This window comes from Ixodes scapularis, unplaced genomic scaffold, assembly GCF_016920785.2.
Source record: "Ixodes scapularis isolate PalLabHiFi unplaced genomic scaffold, ASM1692078v2 PGA_scaffold3__209_contigs__length_174095766, whole genome shotgun sequence".
NCBI lineage: Eukaryota > Metazoa > Arthropoda > Arachnida > Ixodida > Ixodidae > Ixodes > Ixodes scapularis.
Genome location: NW_024609868.1, coordinates 36,191,224 through 36,213,535, shown reverse-complemented (window position 1 = coordinate 36,213,535; position 22,312 = coordinate 36,191,224). Strand labels below are relative to the sequence as shown.

General features: G+C 45.8%; 1 protein-coding gene across 1 annotated transcript in view; it reads right to left on the bottom strand.

Annotated features, from left to right (window-relative positions):
• Positions 1–705: 705 nt before the first annotated feature.
• Positions 706–22,312, bottom strand: part of LOC8028184 (band 7 protein AGAP004871) — a 208,785-nt gene continuing 187,178 nt past the window's right edge. Inside the window, exons 5-9 of the mRNA XM_040216177.3 lie at positions 18,669–18,751; positions 12,789–12,992; positions 11,749–11,804; positions 10,795–10,873; positions 706–7,766 (exon numbers count right to left, since the gene is read on the bottom strand). Of these exons, the coding sequence (XP_040072111.1) occupies positions 7,563–7,766; positions 10,795–10,873; positions 11,749–11,804; positions 12,789–12,992; positions 18,669–18,751 (626 nt within the window). The 3' untranslated portion in view covers positions 706–7,562. The remainder of the gene's footprint in view (positions 7,767–10,794; positions 10,874–11,748; positions 11,805–12,788; positions 12,993–18,668; positions 18,752–22,312) is intronic.

Here is a 22,312-nt window from a genome sequence, read left to right as displayed (position 1 = left end):
GGGATGGCGCCACATACACAATCCTCGGTTGTGCCCAACGTTGGTTGTGCCGGTGTTCGACGTTGAAAATATCTAGAATGTTGGCTTAGTTTTCCACGGAAAGAGAGCTACGCCTTGAAACTTTACATGGTAAAATGCAGCGCGTTTTGCGCAACCGCCTATTTTTTCGAGCTGCTTATAGAGCAATCACCTTGATTAATAATGCCCTCTAGTTGAGACGTTTTAATATTTGATCGTAGCTTTGTCACAAAATGCACACAAGCTATGAGGGTTCATCCGCATGCTCAGGACAGAGGAAGGTTAGGGGTAATGTTGATTTTGAAATGTTCATGACAACATCTCTCAAAAGTAACGACGAAGCTTTTGAATCTGGCTCTACTCCACGCACACGCTACGCTTTCCCGGTGATTCTTTTCAAGTTTTCCGGATAAAGGGAAAAAAGCCCCGCCGAGAACGTCTCATGTGGACGTTCATTTATGTTTCTGTTTCAACTCTTCTTGGTTACAAGCGTGGCAGAACATACAAGCCGTCACAACAGTGTCGCTAAAAGATGGCGCTACTCTAACCCACCGCCAAAATCCCAATTAGACAAGGACACAAACGACCAACACTAACAACGACTGATTGCTTCGCCGCCACGCGAGTCAAAGGTCCAGACAAGGCTAGAGGAAAAGAAAAAGATAGAGGTTGACTTGGCGTTTTTTCTTTTTAAACCCAGGCGTGCAGCATCCACTGTGGCTCAATGACTCACTTCGGTGAACTTTTAAATGAGCGTAGTGGCACAGACAGAACTGCGGGACCTTGATTATCTGCGAACTTTAAAAGGACCTTTTCAACGAACATAAAATTGGTTCTCTAAAAAGTTGTTAAGGTAGTGCTCAGACCAGACATCTGCGAGCGTTTGGCCCAAGCATTTTGCCCGAAACGTTTGGGCGAAACATTTTGGACGAAATTTTTCACCGAAACATTGTGAGAATAGTCGAAATATATTTCATGTTATGCATACACTTCAAATTCAAGTCGGATCGCCTTCACTGACTCGCAACATTGTTTTCTTGGTCGCATGTTTTATTTTTCATTTTGTTTTTAACGGCAGTTGCAAATACGTAATATTTGTTAATAAAACCGTTATTAAACAATTTTCGACCGACTTGAGTGTCGTTGCGGTGGTCCTTAGAAAGAATAGTGTGATGCCTCCCGAAAAAAAAAAAGCAAACAACGCCTTTAATAAAAAAAAAAAAATAAATAAACTGCATGTAGAAAACAGTATTTTCGGCACAGAAAAAAACAAACAACTTACCAGGTTAAAATAAATTAGAGAGCAGGAAGTTGGTTAAAAGACGCGTCAGACTTCGAGTCTCGTTTAAACATTCAAACTGTCGCGGGGAAAAAGGAGGGGGGGGGGGGGGGGAGAGAAGGTAAAGTGAAAGAGAGAGATTGAAAGGTCTAAAGAAGAGGAACATGAGGTCAGGAGGAGTCTATAAGGACGGCGTACGAGTTAAACTACGTCGCCTAGTAACAACTCTTGGAGCATCGGAGGTGCGGCACACTGAAACCAGAACAGTCAGCGGTGTATAAAAGCCCGTGAGCACAGCAATCTTACCGCCGACGCAGGCCCACTGAAAAGCCCCCGTTTTCAAAAAGTGAAGCACCTGCGCGCTCGCCGCTCAGGCATCTGACCTTACGCCATTGTGGTGGCGCTGGCTGTCGAACTGCGCATGCCCAGATGCTTCGCTTCTCGAAAATCAGTTTTCTGCGCACGCGCAAAGCGCGTTTAATTAGAAACAACAACTACGCGTACACCTCGCTTCTTGTTCGTTCTATCTGTTGGTAGATTCGGCAGTTCTGCTTGATTCAGTTCACAGCTCAGAATTGGCAGTCTTCTCGACTAAGGTGTCGCCACTGTGCACTGGGAAACTTCTGGAAGTATCTACGGGGCCACATTTTTTTATTGGAATGCGCTTTTTTGGTTGGTGGGCTTAGCTTGGGGGCTACGGCAGCTCCAGGGTCGCGGCGCATTCAAAACGTGAAACATTAACGTAACAGTAAATATCATGTTTGATAGCGGATAACGTTCTGGAACAATCCCTCTACTGTCTCGTCAGGGCCAAGTGACGACACGGTCACCCGACAATAACTCAGTTTTATCGTCAAAGGCGACCGATTGTTAAAGGAAGAATTTCCCAAGCAAACGCGGAAATTAAAGTCTCAATATCGGCAGTAAAATATGATGCATGAAGGTATACCGCCGTTATATTATTGAGCCTTGTAACAATACAGAGGAAACCTTTTTTTTTTTTTTGAAAATTATTTCGTGAGACTGCGTGCATGCGTTAAAAAAAATTAAAAAAAAACAAAACAAAAAAAACGAGGAGAGCGGAAACGAGTAGCGTATCAAAAAGAGAAAAAAAAGATTCAAAGCAGAATTCTTCGCCAAGCTATACCTTTACTCGGTTCCCCTTTTTTCTATTGTGTTCTTTTTTTTATCACGGAGAAGACGATAAATAACTTTAATGGGAGAAACAAAGGGAGCGGGAAAAAAGGAAAACGGCCCACTAATAAATCTTCGAATTTGCATAACGTTTCGCGTTCCGGTTTTCTAACTGCAAAGTCACGTTTCGGTTTTGAAATCAGTTTAAGATATAATAGCGCCCATATCTCTCGTTTTCAACCTTCGGATTTTGATTTACGTTCCCTCGTGATCGTTGTTCAAATGAACGTGTATACATAGACAGTCGCATCCACAGCGTTTAAAATCCGGCAGCGGTACAGAAGTGCGCAGTGCGCATTTACAATAGAACACAATTTCGTACATCCTGGAAGTGGCACGATGTATTGCTTCTTATCATTAATGCGCGAAAAAATTGAGCAAACGGAAAAGAAGGTCATAACGTACTTTGTTTTGCTTTCCTTCCGCCTTCTCTGCCTTCTGAAACCACGAACTGTTAATCCCACGTAAACTTCGTCTTCGCTTCTTGAATGGCTAGTGCCCATTCAAGCATGCAGGGAATACTGGGGCGTCCTGGTGGCCGAAATGTTAAACGTCAGAGAGGGGATAGAAGGCACGCAGCTGGAGTTGCGAATACGTTACCAGGTAAAGCCCTCAAACATATGATCCAAATGGTCACATGTGAAAGACCAACGCAAAACGAGACAGCTTTTTGTTTTTGTACTTTAAAAAAAATTTTTTTTGTAAAATATAAAACAAAAAGTTAATGTTTCGTATCTTTAAAACATGCCCCTTTCTAATTAATATGATAAAACATAAGCGTTCCTAATGGTGTTTGCCACGACGCGAGGTTCCCCCACCACGATTTGTTTTTGTGGACCGCACAAGTTTCCACTTACACTCACTACAACCTCGCTTTTTTTTTTCCACCGCGGATTTTTTTCAGTTTGTCAATAATGCTCTTGCGTGCGTGTTTTCGTTTTATATGTATATATATTTATGTCTGATCGTTTTTTTTTTCTTTACAGAAAACATTACTTTGCCCTAGGGGATTTCACTAAAACTATCGATGTTCAGTCCAACTTCACTTGGAAGGTTAATATGATTTTACTCTGTTTTTTGGGATAGAGTAAAAATGAAATCAAGCGCGATAACGAAATTACCGTTATTCTGCCTCCTGTTTCAACCCCAAAGTAAGATCTGAATAACAAAAATATATAAAAGTAAAGAAAGAAATCGGACGAATGGTCAAAATTTGCAACGCTACAAAATCATGCAGCTCCTCCGTGACTTCGCCCTCTTTTCTTTGTTTCCTTTTTATACGTACTCGGTAATTCATCAGAAATAAAGCGGAGTTCACTGCAGTAACCCGATCTCCCGCCTACGGCTGCAATATATCAGTCTTTCTTTACTGTTTTTGGGACACTGACTCCTCTGAAATTCATTTAAAGTAACACTTCGGCTATAATCCACATAAGACTCCGTCGGTCAGCCAGCTTCGCCGTCACCTAAAATGAAGCCACAGCGAACATATCCGATGACAGCAACTTTTTTTTTTATCATTTAAAATTACTTTGAGAGAGCGCGTGTGCAGTGTCGATCGCAACCGGAGTCGACTTTATATCTACGTTATCCATATAACGACACCCCGTCGTGGCCGATTTTTCTAATTCTTTTTTTTTTGTTGGTTGGTCTTTGTCACGGTTTTTCTGCCGTACTAAAACGGGTATAAAGCCCCAGGCAGGTAGAAAACTGCAAATCGGAAAAAAAAAGAAGAAAAGGTTGGAATGGCATTTTATTGGGTTCTGCAGAAGTCGAAGCATAATCCAATTTTCAGTACTGCCTTGTATTTGTATTAAAATGTTTTTTTTTTTCTTTTTGAAAGAAGTCCCGTTTCTTATTCGCGATGCGAGCATCCAGAAGCGACCGAATATATGCGCTCTGGGTCGAACTGCGCCTAGTATTGTTTTTCGAGATGTCGTGGAATAATTTGGGTTCGAGTATTACGAACTGCACGACGACATTGTGATACAAGCTTCACTCAGGGACCCAAACGATATAACCTCAAACTTGATTTTTTTTAATGTAAAATTACGGAAAGAAACGCGGTTTATCTGCATACCCTTATCTCTTTCGCAACTGTTACTTATTATGATGCATCTGCGGTCCCAAATCGTAAACGCTTTTTTTATATATATATAATATTTTTAGACATTATTTGGTGTCCACTTGGATACTCTTGGTACGTCGGTGGATATTTGGGTTAGAGTTCGTGACGGACTACTCAGCTTATAGTAATCGCCGAAAATTAATAAAAACAAAAAACCGTCCGGAATATATTTACTCTGAGCATCGCCAATTCTCTTGTGCGGTTGCGTCCGACACGGACGGCATGAAACGACAACAGAACACGTGGCAGCCTGCTCATATCCTAATTATCATAAACTTTTGGGGGCAAACATTTTGTTTTTTTTCAGGCACTTAGCGCCCTGAAAGACCCAACAAACCCAAGGCACAACCAAAAACTTGATATTCTTTGCCAGTCTGGATATTTTGATTCCGTAGATTGCCAAAGATGCGCCAGAAGTAGGCTTCAATTGTGGTTGGTCGGTTCTCATTTGGCAACTTTGAGCCTAAATTTCAAAACCAGTACCAGAATTATGTGCTGGTTTCATGTTTGACATGTTTCATTTTCGGCTGAAGTCTGGCCTTTTCGCCATTTATCTGGCGAATGAGATAGAAACCATAGAAAAGCCCTTGAAATGTACTTTGGCAAAAACTAATGTACCGGAGAAAAAATCTCATTAAGTTCAAATTAGGTTCCCATAGGATTGCCGAACTTGGTCCAGGCTAGGCGTTCCTCTGGCGTGCTGCCGAGGATATATTATCATTCAGTTCACGAAGGTGTCCAGATATACTGTGGAAATTCTTATAGGCTCTTAACAATGGCGTATTAAACAAAAAATTAGAGAGGCCGGCGTAGACACTTCCAGAAGCACCATCTTTGAATGGACACAGGATTAGATGTATCAGGCGATTCAGTCGTGCAGTCACCTTCTTCTCGGTGGACGGACTCTCGAGCTGTGTCCCAGTTTTTGTCCCTTTAGCAAAAATCGACAAGTTCCTCACTTGTTCTTCTATTTTTTCTTCTTTTTTCTCGAACATTTCTTTGTTTTATAACGAGACAAATAATCAACTTCTGTGGCAAGTTGGGGATGCACTGCAACGACGTGAAAGCAGTTAACAAATCGGGCAAGCACTGAAGGACTGCGAGCGTGCTATGTCGTCTTGAAAAGTAAAATATTGATAGACATTAAGCATCCTTACCTTGCAGGAAACAACTCGAAGTGCTACTTTTCAAATAAGGTGTAAACTGTCCTAGAGAATCTTCATTCCTTGTTTATGTGAAAGTGGCTTGATTGTTTTGTTTTCACTGCCTTCATGACGTCACTCTAATGATCCCGCGGGAAAACTGAAAACGAACTAAGGAGAAGTCGCATGCCGTCGACTCTTTGATGGACCTCCTAAATTCTGACGTCAGAGTCACGTGATTGTTGAACAATAATCACGCTTACGTAAGACAACGAAGCGAACCTTGTGGGCACTAGATGCTGCCTGAGGTCTTAAATCTAGCGTTATTATTTTTTTTTAACATGAAACCAATAATATTGCACGAATGAAATGCCACGCGGTTATTGAAACGGGAAGATGAGCCTACAACGAAACCAAGATTATTTTTGGAAACATGGGACAGTAATAACACCAAGCACCGATGCCGGCTTTTTAAGCCACTGACAGCTTCGTAAAGATGAACGAGTACAATTAACTATCTTTCGTATCTTTATGAAAACTCTGCTGCCCGCTTTTTGTTTTCTCTATCGGGGGATGTGCGCACTGCCCAAGAACACAGATAAAAGGGTTTCGAAGAGCGAAGCATCCGCACATGCTCTGTCGCGCGGCGTGACGTTAGAAACACGACTTTCGTTTTGGACGTGACCTCAGAAACTCGAGTTTGGCGCATGCGCGGGTCAAGTGTTCTTCAAAAAAGAAAAGGAAAAAGAAAACGGATTTCTGCGCGTGGGTAGTGTCCACAACTTCCGATGGGCAGACGCTATTATTTACTGGACACTTTTAGATGGTCCATAAATGCCCTAGAGCCTATCTAGTTGGAGCAAAGACGAAAGGACACGGTGCCTCGATGTTTACTCGATTCGGCCGCCCGTGCCCGCTTCCAGGTCGTGCGTGCTCCTTCGCGCATGTCAACGTAATCGCGCGCGATGATTAAAAACCCTACTATCGTCAACCTCCAAATAGTATTCGCCAGCGCCCAATACCGTGGTCGCATATTCGGGTGACGTCATCGCATAATCAAGCTCGTACTCCTTGCAGAGTTTAAAATCGCCCATTTGCTGAGCATATATTTTTTTTTGTCTCTCGTACAAACGAAAGGCATTTTGGACAAGCGCTCGAATCGGTGACGCCAATAAAATCACTTCGCACGGAACAGCGCTCCACGGCCAACAAGATGGTTATGGTGCTAAGAGGAAACCAAAGGGCACCGCTCACCGTCGAGGAACGCGCGAAGTCGCGGTCTTCACCGAAAAGCTAGACGAATCATATGACTCCTTCGAGTCATGATCGAGCTAGCGTCGGCCGCGGTCGGACTTAAAGTACAACAGAGTATATGAAATAAATGAATGCAATGGAATATCCGGTAAAAATAAATCGGCTACTCCAAAGAGATAATTCGCCCCGACGTCAAGCACCTCGTCAACCTGCATAACAACGAGCAGGGCGAATATGCGACCCTGGACGCATTGCCCCAACGCGTACCATGTATATATACGGTGCGTAATACGTTCGTGTTTTTCTTGCGAATCTTTGGGCACGCGGTCTTTGCACACAACCCGAGTGCCTGACACACTCGACCGTGTTAGTCGTAATGGGAATCGGTGGGGAAGTGGGGAGTTGGACACAGCATTCCGGTTGCTTGCTATAGAGTGTGGACGCGTCGGTTTCTCAAACCCTCGGTTCCCGTCGGGGTCCGGTGGGGACGTGAAGATATTTCGCGGCGAAGTGGGTGGCGAGGGTGGAAGGACGTTCCGAGGCGTCTTCAGTCTTCTTCCTGCTGCCAGTGCATCAAGCCCCGCATCAGTTCCAAGGGCAGCGGAAACACGATGGTGGAGTTCTTCTCGGCCGCTATGGAGGTGAGTGTCTGCAAGTAGCGCAGCTGGAGCGCCGACGGTGACTCGGCGATCACCTCGGCGGCCTCCTTGAGCGACCGGGCAGCTTTCTGCTCGCCCTCTGCGGCTATCACCTGCGGCGAAGGCATAATACAAAGGGCTCAGTTGCGTGTCCAAACAAGGGGCACGCACCGAAACCTTTTAGATAAGAAAGCCTTCGAAGACACGCACTGAACATCTTCACGATTTTAGGGTTACTGCTGCTCTTAGTGAAGTAAGTGTCCTTAATAATAAGGGGTATTTTTTTCTCCGATTCCTCGTGTAGTTTTGTAGACATGTATTTCAAGTTTTTGTTTCGGGGGACTACGGCGAATCTGAAACTATTGGCTCAAGCGTGATGACAACCCCTGTGATCAGCTGCATGGCCAAAGTGTGACGTAAAGTTCGTACCGCGGTACCGCAAAACGTGCAACTGGCTTAGTCGCAAGAGCAGTGCCGATCAGTCAGGTAAGATGCTACGGCTGCTTTTTCTGTTTTGCTTCATTGACATCAAACATCTGCAGCAAGTATTAATACGTATTCATTAAGTTTCAGGCCGAAAAGCGAGCTCGCCACGGTGAAGGCAGGCTCAGCGCAGGCTCAGAACTAGACCTCACTTAGCTTCTGAAAATAACTAGAATCTTGGTGGTGTGTAATGAACTTTGCAGAAGCGTCGTGGAAGCTAATCGTAAGCTCGCGCTGAGCAGGAACGGACCAAACAGTGGCCGCCAGGCCAGCGAATGTCACCTTCGGCACCACGACGCGCTTGAGCGAGCAGGTAGTCAGTAAACTTTGTACGCAATCGCCGAAGAGCACTTGCAAACAACGCATAATAAACAGAAATCATTCGCTGAAAACGCATCAGAAAAACGCGGCGAGAGAAGTGGCACTAGGAACAAGTAACCTCCTTGAGTACGAACATGACGTCGGGGCACAAGGTTGCTTGAGAAACAGCCAACCTGATGAATGCCTGCTGAGAAGCTGCTGGTGGAATTTCTTCGATTTTAGAGTGGATCGGGGTTTCCCATGAGTGTAATATTTTGGCAGTACTCGTATTTAGTCTCGGTAAATCGATATCAGTCGTTTTATTTTGGTTCGACTTTTGACTGGAGTTACCTTTTAAGTTGCGGTTACACTGCTACTACATCATACAGAAGAGCCGTGTTTCTTCCTTGTATGACGGCCCTGTCACGTTGATCATTCAAAAACCGTCTGCAAACATGATTCAGGCATGCACATGTATGAGCAAAACATGGTCCGCACATGATTGATGCGTGTCCGCAGATTGATGCGTGTCCGTCACTAAAAGAGGCCTCCTTGTGGCACAGATTGGACACGAGAGTGATGTCAGCATTCGGCTAGAACTTTTGTCCAACCAGTAAGAACGCGAGCCCCAGTCGAACGCTGGCGCCGCAGTCCGGTCCAATCTGCGCCATGGGTGGCGTCTTTTAGTGATGCAGGAAAATTCAGCTCTTAGGCCTTCTTATTTAGGACGTCATGCACGCACGCGAAAAAAGAAGCGCTCGAAGAAACGTAGTAAGTAAAATAACACCTTATCCTCTTTAATTCTTTTTGTGGATTTATTTGAAAAAAAATCTTTCTGGAAACTAAAAGACAGCACCATTCAACCTTAGGTAGGTTACGATTTTTTTTAGCAAAACATCGGGTGGCTGTCAATCTGAGGGTTTCAGAAAGTACAGTGTTTTTTTTTTTTTTTTTTTTTTTTATAGTAGCTATTTTTGTGTACTGAGTTTCAGGAACTTTGACTATTGGGGTTGGCGAAAACCCTCGTAATTAATATAAGGAATTTGGTGACCCGTGGAGGGTCATTAAAATTGTAGTCTGCTTAAACCTGAGTGAAGTTTACGCTAGCCGATATATTAAGACAAAAATAAGAACAAACAAGGTACAAAGCGTTTACTTTGTGAGAGGGCCATTTATTACCATTAAGCTGCTTTTTACTGCGAGGCATCGCCTGGTTATTCGGAACATAAATTTAATTCTAACATATCGTTTAATTGAAAATACCATATTTGGAGCATCGAAACTAGCCTAATGTTAATGCCTTTTCTAAGGTAAAAAAAAAGAAAGAATAGAGATACTGTTGAATGCCTTCCTGATCAAAGTATATATGAACCAATTTTTGTTTTTATTTGTCAAACTATAATTTGTTTTACCACAACCATGAGAGTTAGGAGCCTCGTGGTATATTGCTCCCACGTGCCTATCTGGGCGTCGTATCAATATACCCATAGCCTCCTATATACTGACCAAAGCCTGGCAGATTGTCATGAGAATCGGCCGCCGAAATGGAAAAGGTGGAGCAGTAGACAACGGATGAGAGGACAGCCACGTGACTGGCGCCCCGCTGTGGAGAGATACTGAAACACATTTCTCCCGAGTGAACAAGTGTGTTTCGGGTCCTCGCCGCTCCAAAAGCTGTGCGATAGAGTCCAGGTTCCCCGAAAAATGACTCTTTGATGCTATGTGCTACCAAATCCTCGCGCTCCGAATCTGCGACCGGGCACTCTATGGCTCCATCGTCGAACTGCCAGGCTTTGTGAATATATAGGAGGCTATAGTATACCACATGTTTTTTTTTTTAATGGCTCGTTATTGAACCTGACGACCAATAGTCTTTTCGTGTGGCCCATTGTAGTGCGAAACAATGTATACAGGTAATAATTAAAAAAAAGAAAACTTTTTTACTTTTTTGAAGCAAGGAACGGCCTCTGCTTGCGTTCGTCCGTGGAGTTACATGTTATACGATTCCAATCGAGGTTGAGGCATTTCTATACAAACGCAGTGTGGTTATCCAAATAAATATACGAAACAATATGCAGTGGTTAGTGTCCCTGATCGGTTATCAGGAGGCCGGAATTCGAATCTTGGCACCATTCATTTTTGTTTCTTGGTGGCTTTGAAATTTTCATTTCCAAATCATCAGTACGGTTATTTTTTTTAATTAATAAATTATTACACAAGAAAAACTTCAATGATTGCGAGGATGTGACTGTGAGTGTGTATGCACGCGAGGGTTCATGGCAACAGTTCCTGTTTTTGAACTCCGGAACGGTCGTGGTCCATCCCGACTGGGCCGACGTGTGTCCAAGGAACACCCACCTTGGCTCTTGCTTCTCGAGCAGCTTCTGCTTCGGCCGCCATGGCCCTTTGCAGCTGCACCGGCAACCGCACATCTTTTCTGCGAAGGGCCGGAGAGCGAGACCAGGAGTCAGGCCGAGCCGATCCGACGCTCATATCGCCAATACCGCCTCGAAGATAAGGCCTCCAGACCACGTCTCCATTAGCGGGATTCCCGACCACACACCCCACCCCCGAACGGCAACCACGCTGAGGCTAGGCGAGAGTATACCTTGCGAAGCAGCAGACATCACCCTCTTGGCGCCGCCGCGCACGTTTCAGAGACGCGCTCGCGGCGACGCTAACGCAGACCAGACGGCGTTGCGAAGTTCCGCTATAGTCACTGACAGAGTGAGAACGGCAGAGTGTGCGTATTTCGAATGCCCGGCCTCCAGCACGCGCTCCACGCCTTCCACCGGGCTTTGGCAGCGCGGGCGCTCGAAATGCACAAGTTGACGAAGCGTTGTCGAAGGTACGAAGCTCGCGCTGGAGGCGGTACAAAAGCCCCTCTCTGCTGTTCTCACTAGTTGAGTGACTATAAATGCCTTGCATGTGACGTCATATGGCACGTACCAGCCGCTCCGTACCACGCTCCCGTGCCCGCACTACAGAACACTGTACCCGCTACTTCTGCAGCATACGTTTCGCAAAATCGAATGTGTTCTTCTTGGCAAGCTTTGCGGAGAAAAACAGATTCGATGGTGCCAAATGTATGGCCGCAGAAAGTACGGGCACTGGAACATGGTACGCAGCAATGGCGGCTGACATGACGTCAATGCAATAGCGTTGTTTTTAAAGAGACTGGATAAGTGTAAAAGCCTCTCCCCGATTTACAGGATTCAGTCGGATGTCCTGTGATGACGTTAGTGATGTCGTTAGAAGGGGAAAGGCCTGCGCACCGTCTTCGAGATAGCACTGCTCTCGGCCGCCACTTACATTTCCACCCTCTCCACTTTGACTCCCCACGAGTCGGTTGCCTCGTCCAGGCTTGCCTGCGAGACAAAAGGTGCCAGTCATTTCTAAGGTGCGGATTTGGTGCCTACACTAAGCTCTCATGATTTTTTTAATTTTTTTTGTTTGTTTTAGAGGGTTTATATTTTAGGCGCGTACGCGCTTAGATCTCTAAAGGCCTATGCACCCGGTACACCCTTTTGGCGAGTCTAGTGTCGCGAAACTAGGTCTCCGGTAACAGATACGACGTTTGAACGAGACGAGAAGAGTCGCGGCAATCCCACCCTCCCCGTCGTGGTTGCGTCGGACAATGGGGAAAAGAGTGCCGATGCTCTGAGCATAGGTGACTCTAGTTGGCACGTTCTGCATTTTTGTTGTCCTCGATTGCAGAGGCCCAATTACGAACCCTTGCCTCCTATACTGGACAGTTTAGATGGGGGAGAAAATATGGATGGAATTTAATTTATTGATAGATGGATATAGACGTATAGACAGGAGGATAAAGGGAAATATAAATGAAATCTTGATTGATTGATTGAGTCATTGATTGATTGGTTGAATCATTGATTGACTGCCGTAAACGTAGGTCTATAGATAGAAAGATAGGAAGAAATGGGTAAGTAAAGATAAAAAGGATATATAGAATTTGACTGATTGATTCATTGACCTAACATAGATGTATAGATAGAAAGATATGAGATAGATAGAATGTTGGGGCGTAAACGAGCTAGTAATGATTAAACATAATTAACTATAACCCTGAGACTAGGGAGAAAGACGACGATGAATGAAGGGAAGAGAGTAATCTCTTTCCTCTCCTTCATCGTTGTCTTTCTCCCTAGTCCTAGGATTATAGTTCATCCAGTTTAGATATAGATAGGTAGTGATAGAGGTCAAGATAATATAACAGATTTATTGACAAGAATATCTAAATATACAAAGATCGAGAGACAGAGTGATATTGGGGAAAAGTGGAATATAAAAAAATACAAGGGTAGAGATAGACAGAATGAGGGATGTGCTACCTGCATCACGTGTGAAATGGATTCCCGCTCGGACAGAATCTCCGACAGGTTCTTGGTGCCCAGCACGTTCCGGAGTGTCGTGGCGGCCAACAGCCTGGTGGAGTGGCCGTAGTCTTCCACGTTCGTGATGCAGATCGTCGCGTTGCTGATGCGGTAATACACCACCGCGTCCACGGCCACTGTCACAGAGTCCTTGGACAGTATCTGCGCAAAAAAAGGGGAGACATATACCGTAGCGTGTCAACAGGCGTGTCGCCGTCTTCGATAGCACCGCGGCCAGGTTGGTCGAAAGCATCGGCACAATGGCTCTAAGCCAATCTGGTAACCTTAGGAAACTAAACGAACAAAAAACTAGACTAATAGTGCGAATACCCGAGACCGGAAAACTAAGCAACTTGAGAAATCGCTCAAAGTCTGAATTTGGGGTTGAATGTTTGTAAACTTGCTTCTTTCGTTCTCTGTCTTTCCTGTGTACTCAAAGCTCCTGCGTACGCACCACGCCACAATGTATTCAAAACGCAAAGAATCAGTATTTCCCAGACATGTACGCAACGCGTTACTAGTAACGAGTTACTTCTACCTAGTTACGTTTTTCAGTAAAGAGTAAGGCATTTATTTACTTTTTTTTAGAAAAGGAAGGAGTAAAATACTTAGTTACTTTTAGGACCAAGTGACGAGCTACGGTATTTTGTTACTTTTGTAGAATAACGTGTACATTGCACCGTCTAAACAGCCCGGTTTTAATTATAACCTGAGTATGCACCTACTGCTGCGCCAAAAACAGATAAACAACCCCCACGCCGCCCCCCCCCCCCCCCTACAAGAAAAACAACTAAACCGTATGATAGTATAGCAGCTTTTATCGGTGAACACGTCAGTCGAACGCTAGGGCTGGGAATGTCCTTCACCCAGCGAACACAATAAAGTTTGTAGGTTGAACCTTCTAATATCGTGTACAGACCGAATGTAAACCCGGAACTTGTCAACGCGAAAAGGCACAGATCTCATTGCCAACTTGGAACTTTAGAAGCGGAGAAAACAAAAGAAAGACAAGGATCCCAGATTCGCCAGCTCTGCCTAAAGCACAATCCGGCCGTTCCTTCGAACGCGTCAGTAGAACGACTCTTCAGCGTCGCCAAAGATGTATTCTCAAGCGAGCGGGGGAACATAACCGATGAAAACTTCCGAGACGCAGCAACGACTACTGAATCGAAAACAAATAAACCATGAAACAAAAGCAGTTCTGTATTTGGCCGTCAGAGTAAGAATAAAAGTAAGTGGTTACTTTTAAGATAACGTAACGCGTTCCTTTTGAGAATCGGTATCAAGTAACGTATTTAGTTACTTTTTTTTCTTTTTTAACGCTTACAGGTCTGGTATTTTCCTCGTTTGAAAGAGTTCAGCTTTCCCGCAAACACTAGTGAGCTGCGGTGCAGCGGCATTGCAGGAACCGGCTGCTACCATAGTGAGCGGGTATTAAGTATGACATTTCCCCACCACACCAGAACTATTTCTTTTTTTAGATATGGGACCGAGGAATCAGCACTGTTTCATCTCCTCTAGTTTGTACTTACGGTCTCAAAATTAACTCTTCGGACTTATAATGTTATGAGTACACACACAGGGGACAGCCTGATAGAGATGATACTTTTTTAACTTTGGGATGCTGAGACACCAGAACGGAGTCAAATGTAGAACTCACGTTTTAGTTCCCCAGTCGAAACACAAGTCTTATGCTCCGTGCGTACGATTTCCCACAGGGCCGTACCCAGAAAAAAATTTCGGGGGGGGGGGGGGGGGGGGGGGGGTTTTCGGGGACAACGGCGGCCATTTTGAAAGTGTCTATTGTCTTATTTTCGCCTATGAATCATGTGTATCGGTGGCATATAATGGAGAGTTACAGCAAACCGGAGATCCGGTCCCGGTTTGGTACCCGGTAGCCGACCAGCGCCACTGCGCGTGCGCAGAGCTGGAGATTAAAATCGGCTGGCTGCCAGTGCACCGACCAGGGCCGTACACAGAAAAAAATTTCGGGGGGGGGGGGGGGGGGGGTCAGAACCCCCTATCCCCCCCCCCCCCTGGTTACGGCCCTGTCTTGCACCAACTATAAGAAAGAACCTTGATGGTGTGGCACGCACCCGGCGTGCCACACCATCAAGGTGTGGCACTCGAGAAGCGTACCGCCAGCTACGGCTACCAGTAACCACCAAAAACGTCGCTGTTATTGGCCTTCCATATATTAGCCATAAGCTATCAATGACGTCTTTAGTGAATTTTGTAACCCTGTTTCACGGATACTAAGAAGTCTTTAAGGACGAACACCTTTAAAGGGATCGTCCGCTGATATCCGGCAATTACGAAGTTTTTGCGCTGGTCACGTGGAGAGGGCCTGAATATGACCACATATGGTATTTATTTATTTTAAACGCAACGCAACTCTGACGTCATATCAGGCATGCTAACGTCAGAGTTTCGGGCGTTGGCTTGTCCCCGATTTCGATCGACATGGTTGATGGTGCGTACAAAGATTATCGTCGAAGAATTGAGCTTGCCTCAATACCGTAAATCTCGTCTTTCTTAGAACGAAGTTATTTTAATAAGAAAGCAGTCAAGATCTGTCGTGGCTCTTTTACATGATGTTGCGTCAGAGTTTCTGCTGTTGCCAACGAAAACGATCTTCGTTTTGCGGGTGCCATCTGAGCATTTGTGATTTCTTTTTTTTTTTTTTTAACTGAATTACTTGCGCGAAGGAGGAATAAATTTCGGATATTTTGCGGAAGATATTCATAAAAGCAATGACAATATAATTTAGTTGCTTTCCAAAACACAACATATTACCGGACAACGCCTTTAACGAGTCAGCGACTCAGCTCACGCGAATGGGCACGCGCTTTGTCGAGATCGCGAGCTGATTTGCCGATTCATTAAAGGATTTCTGTGATGCTTTTTGGATGCTCGCAAAACAGAAGTATAATTCTGCTCTCATCAACGGCAATATGTTGCAATGCTACAACGCCCCATTTAACGGCGTTTATGTGAGCATGGGATATTTTAAGCACGAGCTTTCTGTTTTGAATAGCAATTCAGCGCACGCGCAGTCAAAGCAAGACGGAAGCCAACAAGCGTGTGCCAGAGGCGGAACTTTGCCCTGAAGATTTCATTGTCCTCAACGCGCGTGATTGAAGTTGTTCGCAACTGACGATAAGAAGAACCAATATCACAAAACCCATCGGGAAAGTCCTCGTCGCGACGCCACTATAGAAATCAAAAAGAAAGGGCGGTCACCGAAACGTCTTGTCAACAAAGAAACCATAGGCCGACTCATTTAAAAAAAAAAAGTACAATCTGAAGCAGCCCACAAGATCCGTTATTCAAGCTATATCACAGCTACTTCCACAGGTCAACCTTTTGAACGCAACCCCTGACATTTATACCCCCGGGCTTCGCAGCGCGGGGTCGCTTCTGGGGGATAGCTTTTTAAACGCGCGGTTTCGTTATTTATTCAGCGGTACTCTCGGGCACTTTTAGGCCCCCGGAGGCGCGCCCTTGGCTTCGAAAGTGGTGCCTGCCGGCAGCCCAATATATCGGTCCCTTTCTTTTACAAAGACGCCACCTCTTCTAAGAAAACAGGTCCAGGGGAACACTATAGTGCGCTTAGATTGCGGAGTATTGCCAACTGCTGGATAGGGGTCCCGTGTTTCATGGGCCTCGATTGCAATACGAGCTGCGTGGAAGAGTCGAAAGCGCCGATGGTGGTGTGCAAGTGTTTCCACACTGCTCCTTTATTCCACCCCCGCTGTGTCATCCTCGCCACTCAACAACCCACGCATGCGCACACGCACCTAATCCGCGCTAGAGGCGTTCACCATTAAATTGCAAACGCTCTCCACGATTGAGTTGCTTCCTCTCTTAAATCTAGGACCTCTGGAAAACGCTCGTTTCTTTGATCACCACCTCCCTACCCGTGGGGGGGAGTCCCTTTCGAAAGCGGCGTGGGGAGTAAGAAGTCAGAGACGACGATCAAAGGGGCGCGCTCCCAGACAGTCGCATCCGAGCCAAGCCAAGCCAAGTCTGAGGCTCGAAAGGAGCCAACATATAGCCCCACCCGAGGGCGTGAGCTTTAACGAACCGAATCGGAAAGTGGCTATTTCCGACTGGCAGGGGAAATCGACTACAGGGGAAGAAAAGGGGTACGATAAGAAAGGAAGAACTAGCGCGCGATTTCGGGATGATATCGACTCTCCTTTTTTCCTCATTTATTTTGTTTTCTCGCGGCCTACGTACCGGTGGCGTCGAAGTCGTGATCGGTTAGCGCGCGTCTCCCTCTGTGAAATGGAGGATTTTTTTTTTCTGCCGTGTTTTGTCGACATTGCGTTTGGAGATACCGAGTCTTGTCTTTTAGAGATTGGAAGACGTCACTGAGATAGGGGAGTGTTCGTAATAGATGGCCGTCTTCCCAGAGCTTCCCGATGTCCCGGATAACCGAGTGTGTGTCACGTTTAATTCTTTGAAAAAGAATGGTTCTCTGGTAGGTTTGTTTAAGTTCGAATGCCCCGCTTTTATTAAGCTTATTTTATATAAAGTCTCGTTTGATCTTATGACAGTAAACTATTCCGCTTTATTCTTTGCCACGTTTTATTTCTATTTTTTTCTGTCTTTAACGGGGCAATAATGTGAGATGGTGCTACTACTACGTGAGGTTTGAAAACGGATATCTGGGAAGATCAATGAACAAGCGGTTAAAGTGCAGGCGAGCTGGTATAAGTTATATATGATGATTGAAAACCTGAGACTGTGGTTTGAAAAACGGAAACTCGTGAAGTGTGAAAAAAAAGGGACACAGACGTTGTCTGCCCCTTTCTTTTTTCACTTCACGAGTCTCCATTTTTCAAACTACAGTTTTCAGGTTTTCAAGCATCATGTATATTTGGGACGAGCGGTTTTCAAGAAACCTCCATAAGATTATTATGCTCTAGATTGTTGGGGCAGGCGGAGAGCTGAGGAAGTTACCCCCGCGAGGAGTGAGTATTCTTTGTTTACACGATAAGGCTAGGCCCTAAATTAAGAACGAAAATTCAATTGCGTTTGGGTCTCCAATCCGAGCCCTTTTCGATCTGAATGAGCACCGTACCAGCGTGCGGTCGTGCATCACTACTACTGTGTGATTCACGTTAAAGGCCCCCAGGCTAACAGTGGTATCGCACCGGCTAAATTTCTCATCTACGACGAATACGCCAGACACCCATTGGGGCTGACAAGCGCAAGTTCGTCTGCTTATGGTGCAGAGGTTACAGTGACGTCAGAACGTGCCGTGCTCTGATTGGCTTCAACAAGGATGGCCAGTGGGTAGACCTCAAGGGGCCCTAAACTCGTTGAACACAAAGTTGGAGCCCAAAGTTAGCGGAGCGCGCCGATTGGACGCCGCCGAAAAAAGTGCCAAGTCATCGTCGGGATCGTCCAATCAGTGCGTTCCGTGAACTTCGGCCCAAACTTTGTGTTCGACGAGTTTACCCTAAACTCGTCGAACACAAAGTTGGAGCCCAAAGTTAGCGGAGCGCGCCGATTGGACGCCGCCGAAAAAAGTGCCAAGTCATCGTCGGGATCGTCCAATCAGTGCGTTTCGTGAACTTCGGCCCAAACTTTGTGTTCGACGAGTTTAGCATCCAAGGTAGTTATAGCACTGACGTCTGCCCACTGTCTTTCCCATCAGAGCCAATCAGAGAACGTCGCGTTCTAACGTGACTGTAACCCCTGCACAACAAGTAGGCGACCTTGCGTTTCGCACAGCTTTCCGCTGTTCTGAGCATACACACCACACAATTACTACGTTTGGGGTCAAAGTTAGCTCGCCTCGGCAAAATCAGACAAACTTAGACTTACCTCTTGAGGAGGAACATCGAAGGATACTGTCCGTAGGTCCACCTTGCAGTAGGTGTCTATGCACGGAATGATGAAGAACAGGCCTGCGAGTAAGCGAGAGATTTGACATTAACCCCAAAACGTTTTGGCCGTAAAAAAAAAAAGGTAAAACACTTGCGGGATCTTTTACGCACCACGATTACGTCAGTGCAAGCACTCAACCTGGAGCACTGACCCCCGAATCGGGGTCGCGGAGTTAATCGATTCATCTACCAGTTAAGCGATCCACGCGTTATTAGCAGGATTGTAGTCGCTGACAGCCTAAAGCCGGGGCCATACTGCCAGTGCTAATACATCAACCGAAGGACAGTCCGTATACAGATTCGAACGCGAGTCACCTCGAGATTCGTGCTTCGAATGCCGCATGGCAATGAGTTCAAAGAGAAAACTTGGGCACTCGGCATTCGAACCACGGATATTGTGGTGACTCGTGTTTTGCAGACTGTGTTTTGTATGATGTATGACCCACGACCGGCTTTTTATGAGCAATGGGACCCCGACTTAAGAAATGGAGGGCAGGGCAAACCCCGTGCATCTTATATTCACTTCGCAGTCAATAAAAGTGCGGTATTATTCGATAAGAACGCCGAAAAACGAATCACGAAGCAGGAATCGTGAACATAGCAAGTCACGCCCGGCGTTATTCAAGCTATCAATGACTACAATTTCTAAGTATCGGTCAAAAGTGTACTCTTCCGTTGGCTGGGCACAGGCATCATCATTGCCTCTGTTAAACTCAACATGAATAGGTTCATATTTGGCAAGACATCTATTTATCCTCCCGTAAGATGTCGTCTATCTTGTTCCGCTGTCGCTCAGAGTATCCTCTGAGCTCCAGCAACGTTTGTGGCGTGTGAAATTGTGTTTAGCATATCAAGACTCATTTTTAACATACGTAGAAACTCCCTGAATCTGGCAAACAAAAATAAATTTCTTTGTTTACGCGGCTGACGCAATCACACTGGAAACACAAATCTGTGTCATACTTGTATGTACACCCGCAGGGCGATATGAAGGTGAACGTTGGACCGTCGACCGGTCCTAGAGTTCCTGTATAGGCTCCCTACGGTAGGTAGCATATACAGGAACTCTAACCGGTCCGTGCTATCAGCGCCATGACGCGGCTGCCGTGGCGGCTCGCTTTCTTATCGCGCTCTTCGCTCAGATCATAGCCTCCTCTATACGGAGAAAGCCTGGCGCGTCGCGTGAAAAGACGGCCGCCGTAAATGGGAAAGGAGGGGTGGAGAAACGGGAGCGGAGAGAACCTTTGCTGCTAGCGCCACAAAAGAGCGAGCGGCCAAACGCAGAAACAACCTTTTCTTTTTCTCTCTCTTTTCCTGTCGCTATCGTGAAGAGGAGAAACTCAACGTCCACCCTTTCCCGCTTCTTCCTGCGCCCTTTCGAATCGCCGCGCCCGTTTCTCCCGGGGTACGAAAACGACGGTGACGAAAACACAAAAACAAGCGTGGTTCGGGGAGCGGCCGCTCATGACCCAAGCGCTCGCTGTCTAGGTCTGCCTTTTCTGCTCCGCGCTACCATATTGGTCACCGTTCGGCGCGCTCCTCCTCTCCTTTTTTTTTGCGGCCGCGCGCCCTATTGCTCCGTCGTCGATGTGCCAGGCTTTCTCCGTATAGAGGAGGCTATGCTCAGATTAAGCGCTTAAATCGAGCGCTGTTCTCAGCTCCCCTGCTACTCCCCGCAGAAAGCGCGAGGATTGCGGAAGGAGACTTTCAGACGCTATCGGTAGACAATGTGATTTAGTAATTTTTGTTGTTGTTGTGATATCTGCTAAACCGGAAAGCTGCGGAACAAATCAAAGAGTAACTTATCCTTTCCGTTTCTTAAAAAGAAAACAAAAAACAGTTATTAGCTTTCGCAGTTATTAATAGAGAGTTTAGTAGATCGTTTTCAAAGGCCCGCTACCGCTACAGGCGCGCGCTTCGGAGCATGCATCGAAGGGGTAGCGCGAGCTCCCGCTCCAAATAGCGTGGCCTGAAAACGCGATCTACAGTCTAAAACTCTCTATTATACTTCGTTTCAGCTTCGGTCCGAGCGCGGCCGATGTTATGAGCCGAAGGGCCAATCAAACAGCGGAAGGGGCACAACGTCATGGCATGCTCTCTGCAGTTGATAGGACCAGCCGGTATTCGCCGTCTCTCTGTGCGTGCTCCTCTGCCGGCTGGTTCTATAAAGCGCAAAGAGCACGCCATGACGCTGCGCTTTTGGCGCTGTATGATTGGCCCTTCGGCTCATAAAATAGGCCGCGCTCGGACCTAAGCTGAAACAAAGTATAGCGTTCACTCATGAATGAAAAAATTGGTTGAGTCACTGATAAACCATGCCGAAGAACGTCCGCTCTAGTTCACGTGCAATGTGCAAATCATTTGCCGGCAATGACGGGGGCGCCCACAAAAAGCGATGCCGAAATCGAAACCCACTTCCACGCTTTCTGCGGGGAGTAGCATCAGAGCTGAGAACAGCACTCAATCTAAGCGCTTAATCTCGGCGAAGAGCGCGATAAGAAAGCAAGCCGCCACGGCAGCCGCGTCATGGCGCTGATGGCACGTATCGGTCGACGGTCCGCCGTTCACCTCCATAACGCCTGCGGGTGTACTGCTATTTATTAGAATCGCGAGAAAAGATCAGTTAGGTCAGTATTGCCCGTAATACTTCGTTCTGTATCTCTCACTTTACAATCGCTCAAATAGAACTTAGTTTCTGGTAACGTGACGTCTGTAAAATGTACAGCTTCTTCTGTCCTCTCGTCTACCTCTACCATCAAGCCAGAATATTGGAATGAATGCCAGACGAACCAATAATTAAAATAAATTGGTTTCATTAAAAGCTCACTGTTCCTGCATCGCACAGACTAGACGAATCCCAAAAAACCGTATTTCCCAAATGTATAATGTTATATTTGTGCACGCGCAATACATTAACAAATCCACCTTGGTTTTATTTTAAATTTTGAGCATTTTGGTTTTCTTTCATTTTTTTTTTGGAGTTCAATGTCGTAGCATCACGGGCATCTCATAAATGTTCATTGCTCCTTGAAAGAACCTTGTGTGTCTGTGTCCGTCCTTTGCGTGTTTTATTCTTTTTGTGTATTTTGTAGTTTTTCAACGCGCTCTCGCTATGTGTACTGTAATTACACCTTGCCTCCAGATTATGCCGGGTGACCAACCACGTACCACATCAACACAGCGCTCGTCCTGTGTTGTGTGTCCCCTTTCTTAGTCCTCGTTGCTACGCGTTGTTACACCTACACTGTGTTTAACTTCCACCAACTAGCTTCGCTCTTCAAATTGTTAAGGGGCTTTAAATCGTATGAGACACTTTAAAGCCGCAAATTTTTAAATAAAAATAGTGGCTTTACCCTTTTCGGTTTGTATCTTGTATGCATTTAACTGCTGTGAAGGCGTCAGTTGCGTCCAAAGCAACCACAATGACAACCATGAAAGCGACACCGGGACAGCATGAGCCATGATTGCTTCATGAAGCTACTTCTTGCATCGCTTGTTACGTTGGATACAGCACATTCGGTGCAACGAACAGCTGTGACTCTGTTAACGCTGGGCCAACGCAACTGTCAAAACCTCGCATGA